Source organism: Pygocentrus nattereri, chromosome 27, assembly GCF_015220715.1.
Source record: "Pygocentrus nattereri isolate fPygNat1 chromosome 27, fPygNat1.pri, whole genome shotgun sequence".
NCBI lineage: Eukaryota > Metazoa > Chordata > Actinopteri > Characiformes > Serrasalmidae > Pygocentrus > Pygocentrus nattereri.
The window spans coordinates 9,999,329-10,012,500 of record NC_051237.1 but is presented as its reverse complement, the minus strand read 5'-3'; the positions used below and the strand labels follow the sequence as shown (position 1 = coordinate 10,012,500).

General features: G+C 38.1%; 2 protein-coding genes across 5 annotated transcripts in view; one reads left to right on the top strand and one right to left on the bottom strand.

Moving 5' to 3' along the window:
- The window catches only part of pogza (pogo transposable element derived with ZNF domain a), a 14,855-nt gene extending 12,780 nt beyond the window's left edge, over positions 1-2,075 (bottom strand). For both annotated transcript variants that reach the window (XM_037535459.1, XM_037535460.1), the window contains exon 1: positions 1,939-2,075. The gene's annotated coding sequence lies outside the window, so the exon portion shown is untranslated. The remainder of the gene's footprint in view (positions 1-1,938) is intronic.
- zgc:153441 (retinol-DH_like_SDR_c domain-containing protein) lies at positions 955-11,997 on the top strand. Of its 3 annotated transcripts, none has more exons than XM_037535461.1 (8): positions 955-1,079; positions 5,555-5,621; positions 7,770-7,904; positions 8,762-8,953; positions 9,759-9,920; positions 10,143-10,262; positions 10,812-11,016; positions 11,328-11,997. In XM_037535461.1, the coding sequence occupies exons 3-8, from the start codon at positions 7,892-7,894 to the stop codon at positions 11,431-11,433; spliced, it is 798 nt and encodes a 265-aa protein (XP_037391358.1). In that variant the 5' UTR covers positions 955-1,079; positions 5,555-5,621; positions 7,770-7,891; the 3' UTR covers positions 11,434-11,997. The 3 variants fall into 3 exon arrangements, with proteins under 3 accessions (XP_037391358.1, XP_037391359.1, XP_017550979.1); XM_037535462.1 differs by lacking the exon at positions 955-1,079 and adding an exon at positions 2,002-2,090; XM_017695490.2 differs by lacking the exon at positions 955-1,079 and having other exon boundaries at positions 5,427-5,621.
- The last annotated feature ends 1,175 nt before the right edge of the window (positions 11,998-13,172 follow it).

The window sequence follows — 13,172 nt, the reverse complement described above, 5'->3', positions numbered from 1 at the left end:
TTTTAATTTGAAGGTGCATTGTCTCAGTGCAAGTTTGAATCTAAGCTATGTTGGAGAAAGTTACTGTATGTTCATTTACAGTGTTCACTAATTTCCATCACTGTTTACAATGGGATGGTCTGCCATCTCATCTACAAGCTTGTTTTTTGGCTTGTTTCTGTTTGCACTTTATCCTCAAAGGGGAAATTTAAGTCCAAACACAATAAAGATAAAACTGGTTTTGACCCACTTCTTTGTCATCTGTAGTTTGATTTTAGCATGAGAAAAAAAATCTATTAAAATCGAAAATCTGATTTTTTGTGAAAAAAATCTAAGATTTTTTTCGGCCATATCGCCCAGCTCTATTGAGTAAGATCTCATTCTTAATCCACAGGGTTTAATATGTTGGCACACACTTCTGGGAAGACTTTCCACAAGGTGTAGGAGTGTGTTTATGGGAATTTTTGACCATTCTTTCAGAAAAGCTTTTGTGAGGTCAGACACTGATGTTGGACAAAAAGGCTTGGCTCGCAGTCTCCACTCTAATTCACCCCAAAGGTGTTCTATCAGGTTTGGGTCAGGACTCTTTGCAGGCCAGTCAAGTACGTCCACACCAAACTCGCTCATCCATGTCTTTATGGGTGTTGCTTTGTGCACTGGTGCACAGTTATATTGGAACAGGAAAGGGCCCATCCCCAAACTGTTCCCACAAAGTTGGGAGCATGAAATTGTCCAAAATCTCTTGGTCTGCTGAAGCATTGAGTTCCTTTCACTGGAACTAAGGGGCTACACCCAACTCCCGAAAAACACCACACCATAATCCCCCCTCCATCAAACTTTACACTTGGCACAATGCAGTCAGACAAGTACCGTTTTCCTGGCAACAGCCAAACCCAGACTCGTCCGTCGGATTTCCAGACAGAGAAGTGTGATTTGTCACTCCAGAGAACACGTGTCTACTGTCCAGTGGCGGCACTTCACACCACTGCATTCAACGGTTTGCATTGCGCTTGGTGATGTAAGGCTTGGATGCAGCTGTGTGGCCATGGAAACCCATTCCATGAAGCTCTCTACTTACTGTTCATGAGCTAATCTAAAGGGTGAGTGAATACTTTTGGCAATATAGTGTACATATGTATGTTTGTATTTACATACAAATTAATCATATATGTCTTAGTTTTGTACTGAATTGCACTTTATGTATTATTTGAATACATAATAGTTGAATACATAATAGTTGAATTATAATCAAGTTCAATTATATCCACTGTTAAAAAGACTTTTTTTTACTTCGTGTTAAACAGTGGTCAACTCAATGTTGACCAAAATAATCGTAATTATGATTTTTGCCGTAACCGTGCAGCCCTAGTAGTCAGTACTGCCACATCTGCATGTGACAAAACACAATAAATAAGAGCACACATGACTTAAATGTCCAACTTAGTAAAGAGGAACTCAACTTCTGCTAGAGAGAACACCAAAATGCCTTTACCATAAAACGAACTAGTTAAACATTAGTGAAGTGATAAAAATAGAGTAAACAAAACAGGTGGTAAATGCAGAGCTGTCATCTCGTTAGTTGGGTTACATGCTCTGCGCAAATGCACTCTTAACATACAAAAAGCGCAACAGATCGATCGTAATGTCGTCTGCCATGATGACCGAGCTGTGCTTGTGTAGCCGTTTTCTAGCAGCACAAGTGTTTTTTACGTGATCCTCACAGGCTCGCGATCTACGATTCCCCACAGCTCACTCCGTGTGTGTGTGTGTTGTGAGGCTAAAGGCTAGTTGCGCTGCTAGCTGCATGTGGACTCCCACTCGCTCACTCCAGCGCCCCTCCTCCAGCTGTGCTACACGGGTTAGCCTTAGCCTGCCCTGGCTACAGGAGTTAAACACAACTTCCAAAACAAACGCCCTTCACTTTTCGCTTTGAGGCGAGACAAGCAATAAACAGCTTACCTCTTACACTGGGGTTTTTTTTAAGCAGAAGCAGAAGAAGACATCACACTTCATGGGACACGTTACTGTTTAGCGCGCTTTGCCATCGGGAGAAAAACGCAGCTCTCCGGTCTGCAGACGATGATTTTCCTTCTGCGGCTCCGCGCGCCGCGGTAGGTTAACCACCTTACAACGTCACTTCCCCGCTTCTCGTTGGCCTGCGGATTGGCTGCGATCTTTAGGATAGGGCGGGCTAATCGCTCATATTCCAATCCTAACAATTCATCCAAATCAGAGAAAAATTGGAGTGCGAGTGTAAATATGTTTGCATGCGATGTATTGGATACAGATGCATGCATGTAATCAGTTTTGACATCCCAGTCATATCTGTTTCCCTTCCTGTATCAATTCACGAAGTCATGCCTGACATTTCAGACTAAGTTGGATCCTGCAATGTGGCTTATGACAACAGAACAAAATGACCAATAACGTCCACACAACATGCACACCTTTACCTCCGATGCTTTCGCGCACTGGGTTATAAATCCCGTCATTAAGTGAGTGCTAATTTGTGCTGGATTTATCTGCTACAGTCACCAACCACAGGCAGCTAAACAGGAACTAGAGCTGATAGCTTGTGCAGCTAACGTTAGCGAGCCAGTTAGCTAGTTAACTAGGTAGCTGGATTAGCTGGTCTTTTAGCAACATAAAACCCGCCTCAAATAAACCGAATTTTCGTTTACAGCGAGGAATCTGAGTGTACTTGTGGTTTAACTCGAGTTTCGGCATTTTATAAAGAACTGAGTAGCTTAAACCGAGACAATACAAACACCAGTCAAGCTCTTCTGCTAAACCGTTTAGCTACACGTTAGCTACAGAAGCTAACAGCTTGCTAGCTTTTCTGCTTCTGCTTTTTAAGATGGCGACTGGGTCTCCATCAGCCGAAATAACGTCGAAATCACGGTCTGCGCCAATTTTTCCCGACGAATAAACCAAGAACAGACAAACACACATCTTACAATAGTCACCAACAAAACCCAAAACGACGAGTTAGTTCGTTTAACGGTCTGATTTTCGGACAGAATTGATACCAGTCATGTAAAATATATTGCACGTTTTCTCACCTCTGGATGCCATACGCTTTCAACGCGTTAAAATCTATAGCTTATCGAAGTAAAACAGTTATAGTAAGAAAGGTTGCTTGTTCTGTTATACGGAAAAGGAACATTTAATTTCCTGCATATTCTGACGCTTTGACTGTGGACAGTTCAACAGTAAGACGGACTCAGCCACAGACTCGTCTATCGTCTGTTACACACAGACAGGAACGACATGGACCATCGCACACATTTGGTAAATTAATTCATGGATGTGTAAAAATATCAGCTTTAGCTACACCACCGAAGATTAATGGATGCATCCAGTAAGGATATGCTTTTTCAGAGTTCCCTCTAAGTAGCAGACCTTACCACGCTAAACATTTAACTTTCAGTAAAAAACTAACCAAGCAAGCCCCGATTATACCGTACACTTCGAGGTAAGGGCCAAAGCGTCCGTATCTTGTAGACCCGAGGTAACCACACTGGTCCTGGAATGGACTAACATGATGTTACCCCTGTCCTTCACATTTTAGTGCTTCCCCTGCTCCTAACACACTGCAGCACACTAGCAAACCCTTCCTAAGTTGATCTGCGTGTTTTAGAGCAGGAAAACACAAACATGTGCAGGGCAGAGGACACACCAGAACTAGAGCTGAGAACCTGTGTTGTAGCCTATGCACATAAACCAATGAGTGGTCCTAGTAAATGACATCTACAGTGGTCTCCAGGCTAGCATACCAAGTTTAAATGTTCTTTTTTTACATACTAGCTAAACACGATCTCTTGCTTTATAGTAATATGGTTCTGAACATCCAGAACAGAGAACATTTACCAGTTCTCTGTTCTTTCGCTCGCTGGACTGTGTGTACACACTATATATCCTGAAGTACCCAGACACCCCTTCTGTTAGTGACTTCAGTTACTTTAAGGTGCCCACATTACTGACACAGTTGTTTAGCAGTTGTTCAGCTGTAATCTCCATAGAAAAGCAATACAACTCTGGAGCAGCAGCAGATGAGCTTTAGATCACTATGCCTAAAAGCAAGTGTTGTTATAGGGCTATAAGCCCCCCAGCATTGGGGTGTAGAACACTGAGACTCTGGAGTGATGGAACACCAACTTTGGTATGAGTCGGAGTTGTGAGTTGTGATCCAGAACTAGTCATGTCAATTTTGGAAGAAACTTCGGATGAGGAGGTGTCGAAAAATGAATGGACATGTAATATATTTCTACCATGCTGCTCTGTAAACTCAGAAATCCCTATTATGACCCATGCTAAGACATACATAATACTATCCCTTTGGTATCTTATATGTTTAATATCATTGTTCTTCCTGATGTACTGTCCTGTACGGTCTTATACTGTTAGTATAAGAGTTATTATATTATTATTATTATTATTATTTTCTTGCAAAAATCTAGTCATTATTTAATGGCTATGGCCTAGTAATTCTGAATTTCACATCTAGATGACAGCATTCCTGAGAATTATTTTTACTTATAATTTATTATAATTTATACTTTTTGGAGTAAGCTTGTAATTTTTGCAAATTTATTTAAGTTAAAAATAGAGCTAAAATAAGATGAGGTTGTATGTATGTATGTATGTATGTATGTATGTATGTGTGTATATATATATATATATATATATATATATATATATATATATATATATATATATATATATACATGTGAGTAGTAAGTCATATAAAAGTTTATTATTTCTTAAAGTGATAATGTAATGTTATACCTTTTGGGGTAAGAAGTCCCCAGTTGGGGAAAAGTGGTAAAAGCATTTGACCCCCAAACTATTTAGTTACATTTTCTGCAAACAGAATTGTTAAGTTTCACTGACTGAGCAATAGTGTTACATGCTAGCTATAGGGGTTCATATTTAGAATTAGACAACATTTTAAATGATAATAATAATGATAATAATAATCATATGGATAAATGATGTAAAATCATTATGTAATTATTGTAATCACAATAACTATTCAAAATAATTAAACGATTTACACATGGACTAAAATGGTTTTCTTTACAGTAAAAGGACTATTTTCCCATAGTTCCCCCCAAACAATGCATAAAATATATTAGCACCTGATGACTTTCATCAGAATTTATTACGTTTGTTTCTATCTACCACTATTTCTCTGATTGCACTACCCAAACAAACCCAAATATTCAGATCTCCTCATTAGAATGTCGTGAAAAGAACCGACAAACCAAATGAACCAGAATGGATGAGAACAGAACACTGTACAGAGTCTTTGCACAGTCAAACACAGCACACGAAACAAATGTTGATGGTGTTTGTTGATTCATTCAACGCACTCTGGCCCTCAGTGTAATCTGGTTATAAAACCGGCCACTCTGTGGAGCCGCTTAGACTTACTTGCACTTTGTGCTAGATGGCCATATTGCGACTCACAAGGTATTTTAAATGAGGAAGCAGGGCAGTTAGTTCAGGTGGGTGACAGTGCTGGTAGCTCTTCTCAACAGATGACATGAATCTGTATATCTCTGCTGCTCAGCTGTGGGAGAAACTGAAGTCGAATGATCTTGCCAAATACGGAGCAGTTACTGCAGCCACAGCTATTAGTAAGTTATGCTTGTTTCAACTTGTTTCAACTTGTTTCAACATCCTGCACAATGTTTCTAATTAAAGGATTTGTGTAGTGAGAAATTTACTGAACACAGGATTTACACTTGCTTGAACAATTACTACTTTATTAAATGCTGTAAAGATAATCAGATTCTTTCTGTTTAGACTATAAAGGCTTATTTAATTCTACTCAGTTAAAGGTGTTTTTGAATGAATTGCTACAGTTAGTATTGGTTACAAAGTCCTCCATCCATAGCATTGTCCTATGCAAATTCATAAAAATGCTTCTGTAATTCAACAGTATACACAACAAACACTTTTATTAGGAACACTAAAATATGTGCATATACCATTTACACAGCATTCTGAAACATTGCTTAAAGGCACTAACAAATTCCTCCCACCTCAAAGCAATGCACAATCCACTTGTAAACCTTAAGCAAGCCACAATCCCAGGGTAAAGCTTCCAATGTGAGAAGATTATTAGAGCTAATCTGGTAAGGCTAGTGTCTATAGCTCCATATGGAACCCACGTCTTTTGACTGCAGGGTGCAATGATGACTGCAACTGTATGATTACAATAACTAATAATGACAGGTTGTGCAATTTATGTTGTATGCAAGCAGATGTACATGTTTACATGGGATTTTATTTCATATCTACTGTACTTAAATCTACTGTACTACAGTGTATCTATAAACTGTAGATAATACCACTACAGGTATAATTTCAATGTGAAAGAACAGGAATCATAGATCATTGCATTATGTGCTGCCAGGTCAACTCAGGGCTGCCTACTAGCTCTGCCGAGTTGCCTACAGGAGGCTACAAAATACAATCAGTTAAATACTAAAACAAAAAAAAATACATGAGCAGACAGCATCTATCAAAAAAACCTGAATCTCCAAAGTAGTAACTTTACAGAAGAGGGCAAAGATATTCCTTCTTTTAAAGAGATTTTTTTTCCACATTCTCAAGCATTTCTAGTGGTCCATTATGAAATTTTCCCACAATTTAAATGGCAGGTGTCAGAGCCCTGGAAACCATTGTTCACAGCTCACTAAAGCAAAAAAAAAAAAAAAAACAAACAAAAAAAAAACAACCAAACAATAAATAAATAGATAAATAATACAAGCAGATGCAATGATACTGTATAAACACAAAAATAAGTACACAGCCCAGAGCAGTTAAAATATTACACAACAGCATTAAAATATCAATTTGATCTTCTTTATTTTCAAATAATTGATTGTTCCATTTATTAGGCTATTATTACTTATTACTTAGAAATTGAATACTCAAATGTGTGCTGTCCAGTTGAATGGATGAATGAATAAAAATGTGCATTTAAAATAAAAAAGTTTGCAGTGGTTTTGTCACGATTGGCCCCTCCCAGTCCTGTTCATGTGTTTTGTGTTGTGTTTTGATCTTGCATGTGCATTTGTTTTGGTTTCCTAGTCCTGCCCCTTGTTTTGGTGACTCCTCACCTGATTATTCTCACCTGTGTTTCCACCTGTGTCTTGTGAACCCTCGTTAGCCCTCTTGTATTTAAGCCCTGTGTTTTCATTAGTCTAGTGCTGGTCTTTCTTTGAACTGTTATCTGCTGTGTTGGATGTTCTGTTTGTTCTGTTCTGCTCTGCTTGTTCTGGTTTGTCTGTCATGTCTGCCCCCCAATGTATCTGTGTTGGCCATCTGACTTTGGACCGTTATGACCCTGATTTTGGATATGCCCTTAATAAATCTCACTTATCTCAGCACGTGCATCTGCCTCCTCGCTCCACGTTACAGGTTTTTTATCAGCCTTCAAGTAGTATATAAAACATCTTGGGAATCCTGATTCATGTTATCATAATTCATGCATGAAGGGTGAACTTTAATGAAACACTCATTTTATTCGCACACTCACAGACACATGTTTTTTATTAATTTAAAACATAGACATTCTATATGTAAAATGATATTCTGTATTTATATGTTATGTTCATATTAAGTTCTTGAGAAGGTGAATAGTTTTTGTCTTTGTACTGAAGGGGTGACTTGCTGAGAATCAAATCTTAGTTATTTTTGTCAAGTTATCATATACATCTAAACCACATGAAATCATGCTCGGCTTAACTTCTCATGTTTCTATGTACTAAATGTAGGTTTGGTTTTGTTAAGAAGATGGATTGCGGGAGGAGTATGCTACAGTCGCGTGAGACTAGATGGGAAGACAGTGGTCATCACAGGTGCCAACACTAGCATTGGAAAGGAAACAGCACGGGACATGGCTAAGAGAGGTATCATATCCTGCATCCTCCATCACCACCTCATACACATTTTCTTTATTGTGAAAATCGTTCCAGTGCACTAGAACTTTTAATTTGTGAATTTAAAAAATCCTAAAAACCTACCAACTTAGAGTTTTGCTCTAGAAAAAATACTTGTCTGTCAATTTTTTACCAACTTAAATGTTCCTATCGACCTGTTAGCCACTAAGCTAAGTTGCATAGTACGTGCTATATTTCAGAAGTATTGCACTTTATTTATTCCATGAAGAAAATAAACGTGATCTGGCTTTCCATCGGGCTAATAGCTAACAAGTAACAGGCTATAATCAGCGCCCTTCAGAAATATTCAGGCTTTAAATTAAAGTCTTCCTCAAACGGGTAAAATGACATTGAAATGTTAACTGAAAGTCTGTTCATTCATCTTTTGACTGTGTTTTGCTACAGTTGCCATGATTTGCTTAGGTGAATTGGTTAACCTGGTGCTAGCACTGCTAACAGATATCAGCATTTTGATAGTGGTGTTAATCGAATGAAGAAAGGCTTAACTGCGTTAAACACTGCTGTGTTTAACTGCTGTGCCTGAAAATGGAACATGTTCAAGAAATAACTGGAATATGCCATCCAAAAAATGATAGCATCTAAACACAACACAGTGGATGAGCAGTTTAGGGCAAAAAGACTAAGGAGGGCAGGGCAAAAAGACTAAGGAGGGCAGGGCAAAAAGACTAAGGAGGGCAGAGCCTGTCTGGAGATCAGAAATTTTAGCTCCTTAAAATGGTTATAGACCATTTCACTATCAGTTAAGACCTACCAATGACTATTTCACTGTGAATCACTCATTTCTCTTGTTTGATGATTGTTTTCAGGAGCACGAGTTGTGATGGCATGTCAAGACCTCACCAGAGCAGAGAAAGCTGCAGCAGAGATACGCCGCTCCACAGGAAACGGCAACGTGGTGGTGCGGCACTTAGACCTGGCTTCTCTCTTCTCAGTTCGACAGTTTGCACATGAATACATTGCCACGGAAGACCGACTGGACATACTCATTAACAATGCTGGTAAGACCAAAGTTATACTTAATTTTCAAGTTTGCCTGATATATTGCCTGACACACTGTGTAAAAATACAATACATAAAAAGTGTAATATAAAAATTATGTTCTAACTTTAAAAAGTAATAAATGCAAGGGTCTGATGTTTAAATACACAATTTAAGATGAGATGCATGAATATAAAATTATTTTGTCCATTTCCTGTTCTCATTATCAATAAACTTCTAAACCTGAAATGAAGGATGATGTGAAGTTAATTGCTGTAATGTTTATGTTCCTTTTGTTGACATGTTGTTTTTCTGATGTAATGGTGCTGTTAATTATCTTATCTTATTATAAACTGTATTTATTTAAAAACATATCTGTGGTGTTTCCCCTGGTTATGTCATATCAAGTGCTAAAATATATATTTTTTTAGTATTTTGAGCATTCAATTGTGTTTATATTGCCATTAATAAATGGAGGAGTTACTGAAGTAATAGAAAAGTTGTTGAAAAAAGCCCGCTTACAAAAGTTCTGCTTTGTAATTGAGATTTATTTTTATGACCCATTTTAAATAGGTGCCATGTGTAGCAAGACGTTTTTCTTCATTTAACTGTTTCAGTTTATGAGTATAATACAAACATTTAAAATGCTCAAATTCTAAAGTTCTTAAATAGTGTATTATACATTTTGATCATATGAAGAATCCAATATACACAACATACACATATCTCTTTGAAACTACTGAATTATTTCATTGAAATAAATTACTGTTTTATTACTTTAATTGCTGTTCTTAAAAACGTTGACCACTTATTGCACTATATTAGGAGTGATGATGTGCCCCCATAGTCTAACAGAAGATGGGTATGAAACTCAGTTTGCTGTCAATCATTTGGGCCATTTCCTCCTGACTGTTTTGCTCCTGGAGATGCTGAAGAAATCTGTCCCTAGCCGTATCATCAATGTGTCCAGCATTGCTCACAAAGGAGGTAAACCTTGCCTATTAAAATGTGTTTGCATTCCAAGGCTTGTTTTTTCAGTGGAATGGTAAAGTGAAGACAGGCTGCTTTAGATAGCTGCACCACATGTAATATGTATTATTTTACTGTACAGAAGTCAGTAGTTAAACCTAGTTATCAGTGACCATTTATTATAGATATATTTCTTATACATTTTGTGTAAATTACTTACAGCAGTTTATTGTCTTTTAGGAAAGATCCACTTTGATGACCTCAGCTTCAATAAAACACCATATGACTCTTTGGTCAGCTACAGGCAGAGCAAACTTGCCAACATGCTCTTCACACGAGAGCTCTCACGGCGGATCAAAGGTTTAAATTCCACATTGTACACTATATTGAATCAAATCAAGGGAAGGCAATATACTATATGTTGGAACACTGCTGTGAGGATTTGATTGTATTCAGCCACAGGACCATTAGTGAGTTCAGATTCTGATGTTAAATGATTACTTCTGGATCACAAACAGCACTTATTGCTATATAACTTATTGCCATATTGATCAGCACCATATATCGCCCAGCACTAGTAGAACTCATCCCAAAGATATTCAGTGGCGCTCCATCACGCCAGTTCCACTAGCATCCCATTCTATTTGATTTCTATTGGCATTTCTATTGGCAATACTTTTCTGTGGAGAATATATAAGCTGTGTATGCACAAATAAACACATTATGTTATAGCAATGGATACACCTTAAAGGAACTTAATTTGCTCATTAGAATTGTCTCAATATTTTGGACATATAGTATATGTATAAAATGAATCTGGCTTTTAAATTTTAATTCATTTTTGGGCTTTTTGCTGTATGAGTCCTTTGTCTGCTCCTTCGTTCATATATTTATTCCTATTCTGGTTAGGTTCTGGAGTGACAGCATATGCCCTACACCCTGGAGTGATCCGCACTGAGCTGGGATGCTATGTAGAGATGTGTCACCCTATAGTCAGTGCCCTGCTGTCTGCTCCTGCCTTCCTCGTGTTGAAGACCCCCAAGCAGGGAGCTCAAACTTCCATCTACTGTGCCATCACTGAGGGGCTGGAAAATCACAGTGGCTGCTACTTTAGGTGAGCTCATAATAACAACCTAGAATATATGACAAACTGCTGTTTCACTGCTACATCAGTGTGACTGTCTGCAATTGGCCAGAAACTTTACATGACATTTATCACTGTATCTGTTATCAAAGTATATGCATGTGACAGAAATGTCTTCTAGAACTTTTTTTTTCATTCTACATCTGTTGACAGTATTAGATAGGCTGGTATCTGCGTCTTGCTGCTAACACTTACAATATATTTCAATATAGTAATTAACACTAAAATCCTTTTTTTTAATTTTGTTGTAATTATAATCATTTTATTTATGATAATGACAGTGACTGCAAGCTAAAAGAACCAGCACCAGAGGCTAAAGATGACCTTGCTGCTATGAGACTATGGGATGTGAGTGCTAAGCTGGTGGGCCATAAAGAAGAGGACTGATCCCAGGCAGCATCCTAATGCAACAATCTTCCACCACCAGTACATGCCTACAGCAGAATTACCAGAGCTCCTGCTGAACACCAGTCTGCTCTGTGCCTGCTTTATTACTATTTCCTTACATGTTTTTATTATGCCAGCTTTGTCAAATTTTACAAATAGCTAGAAATGAAATTTTTTTCCCTATCAGTATATCTGTGTGATTAGTATTGAAGCCCATTCTCACCACGTTGAGGAGAAATGAGATAATGGCATATTATGCCAAATAAAGGCAGAGTATCCCAAAATAATGACTTACTTTCTTACAATTTAATGACTTATTTTTTCAACATGGTATGTTGAAATTTTAAGTCAGTATATTGAGAAAATACACTAAGTCAATATTTTGTGTTATAAATAATAAATTCAATATTTAGCACCTGTTGGTAATTAATATAATTCTTTACCTTGTGGAAATGGGTTTCCATATCCATGTAATTTGCTTATAAATGACATGTACAATTAGCTTGAGGTATTGTTAGATGTCATTACTGTTTAAATAATAGTTGTTTTAGTATGAAGAATATAATGAGAAATATAAATAAACATGATTTTTATGTTTGAATTATGTAGGATTAATACATATAGAACTGAAGTTGTTTGAATTCTTAAAAAGTTCTAATATTCTTAACAATACTTCAAAAATATATTACTGATAGAATAATATTGATGATATGATAATTATGAATATAGTATTAAATTATACCACCTTATAATGCATACTGTTGAATTAATAATAATATTGTTAATACCGTTATATGTATGAAAATACTAGTATGTACACTGCTCAAAAAAATAAAGGGAACAGTCAAATAACACATCCTAGATCTGAATGAATGAAATATTCTCATTGAATACTTTGTTCTGTACAAAGTTGAATGTGCTGACAATAAAATCACACATAAATCTTCAATGGAAATCACATTTATTAACCAATGGAGGCCTGGATTTGGAGTCACACACAAAATGAAAGTGGAAAAACACACTACAGGCTGATCCAACTTTGATGTAATGTCCTTAAAAGAGGTCAAAATGAGGCTCAGTATTGTGTGTGGCCTCCACGTGCCTGTATGACCTCCCTACAACGCCTGGGCATGCTCCTGATGAGGTGGTGGATGGCACAGCATCTCCAGACTCTGTCACATCTGTCACATGTTCTCAGTGTGAACCTGCTTTCATCTGTGAAGGGCACAGGGCGCCAGTGGCGAATTTGCCAATCCTGGTGTTCTCTGGCAAATGCAAAGCGTCCTGCACGGTGTTGGGCTGTGAGTACAACCCCCATCTGTGGATGTCGGGCCCTCATACCATCCTCATGGAGTCGGTTTCTAACCGTTTGTGCAGACACATGCACATTTGCGGCCTGCTGGAGGTCATTTTGCAGGACTCTGGCAGTGCTCCTCCTGTTCCTCCTTGCACAAAGGCGGAGTTAGCGGTCCTGCTGCTGGGTTGTTGCCCTCCTACGGCCTCCTCCACATCTCCTGGTGTATTGGCCTGTCTCCTGGTAGCGCCTCCAGCCTCTGGACACTACGACAGACACAGCAAACCTTCTTGCCACAGTTCGCATTGATGTGCCATCCTGGATGAGCTGCACTACCTGAGCCACTTGTGTGGGTCGTAGAGTCCGTCTCATGCTACCACGAGTGTGAAAGCACCACCAACATTCAAAAGTGTCCAAAACATCAGCCAGAAAGCAGAAAGGTACT

Excerpts from the sequence above, each read along its gene's own strand:
- zgc:153441 (XM_017695490.2), top strand. The coding sequence starts at position 5,528 with ATGAATCTGTATATCTCTGCTGCTCAGCTGTGGGAGAAACTGAAGTCG. Across the intron at positions 9,921-10,142 it reads CAGCATTGCTCACAAAGGAG|GAAAGATCCACTTTGATGAC; the intron begins GTAAACCTTGCC and ends ATTGTCTTTTAG. Across the intron at positions 11,017-11,327 it reads CACAGTGGCTGCTACTTTAG|TGACTGCAAGCTAAAAGAAC; the intron begins GTGAGCTCATAA and ends TGATAATGACAG.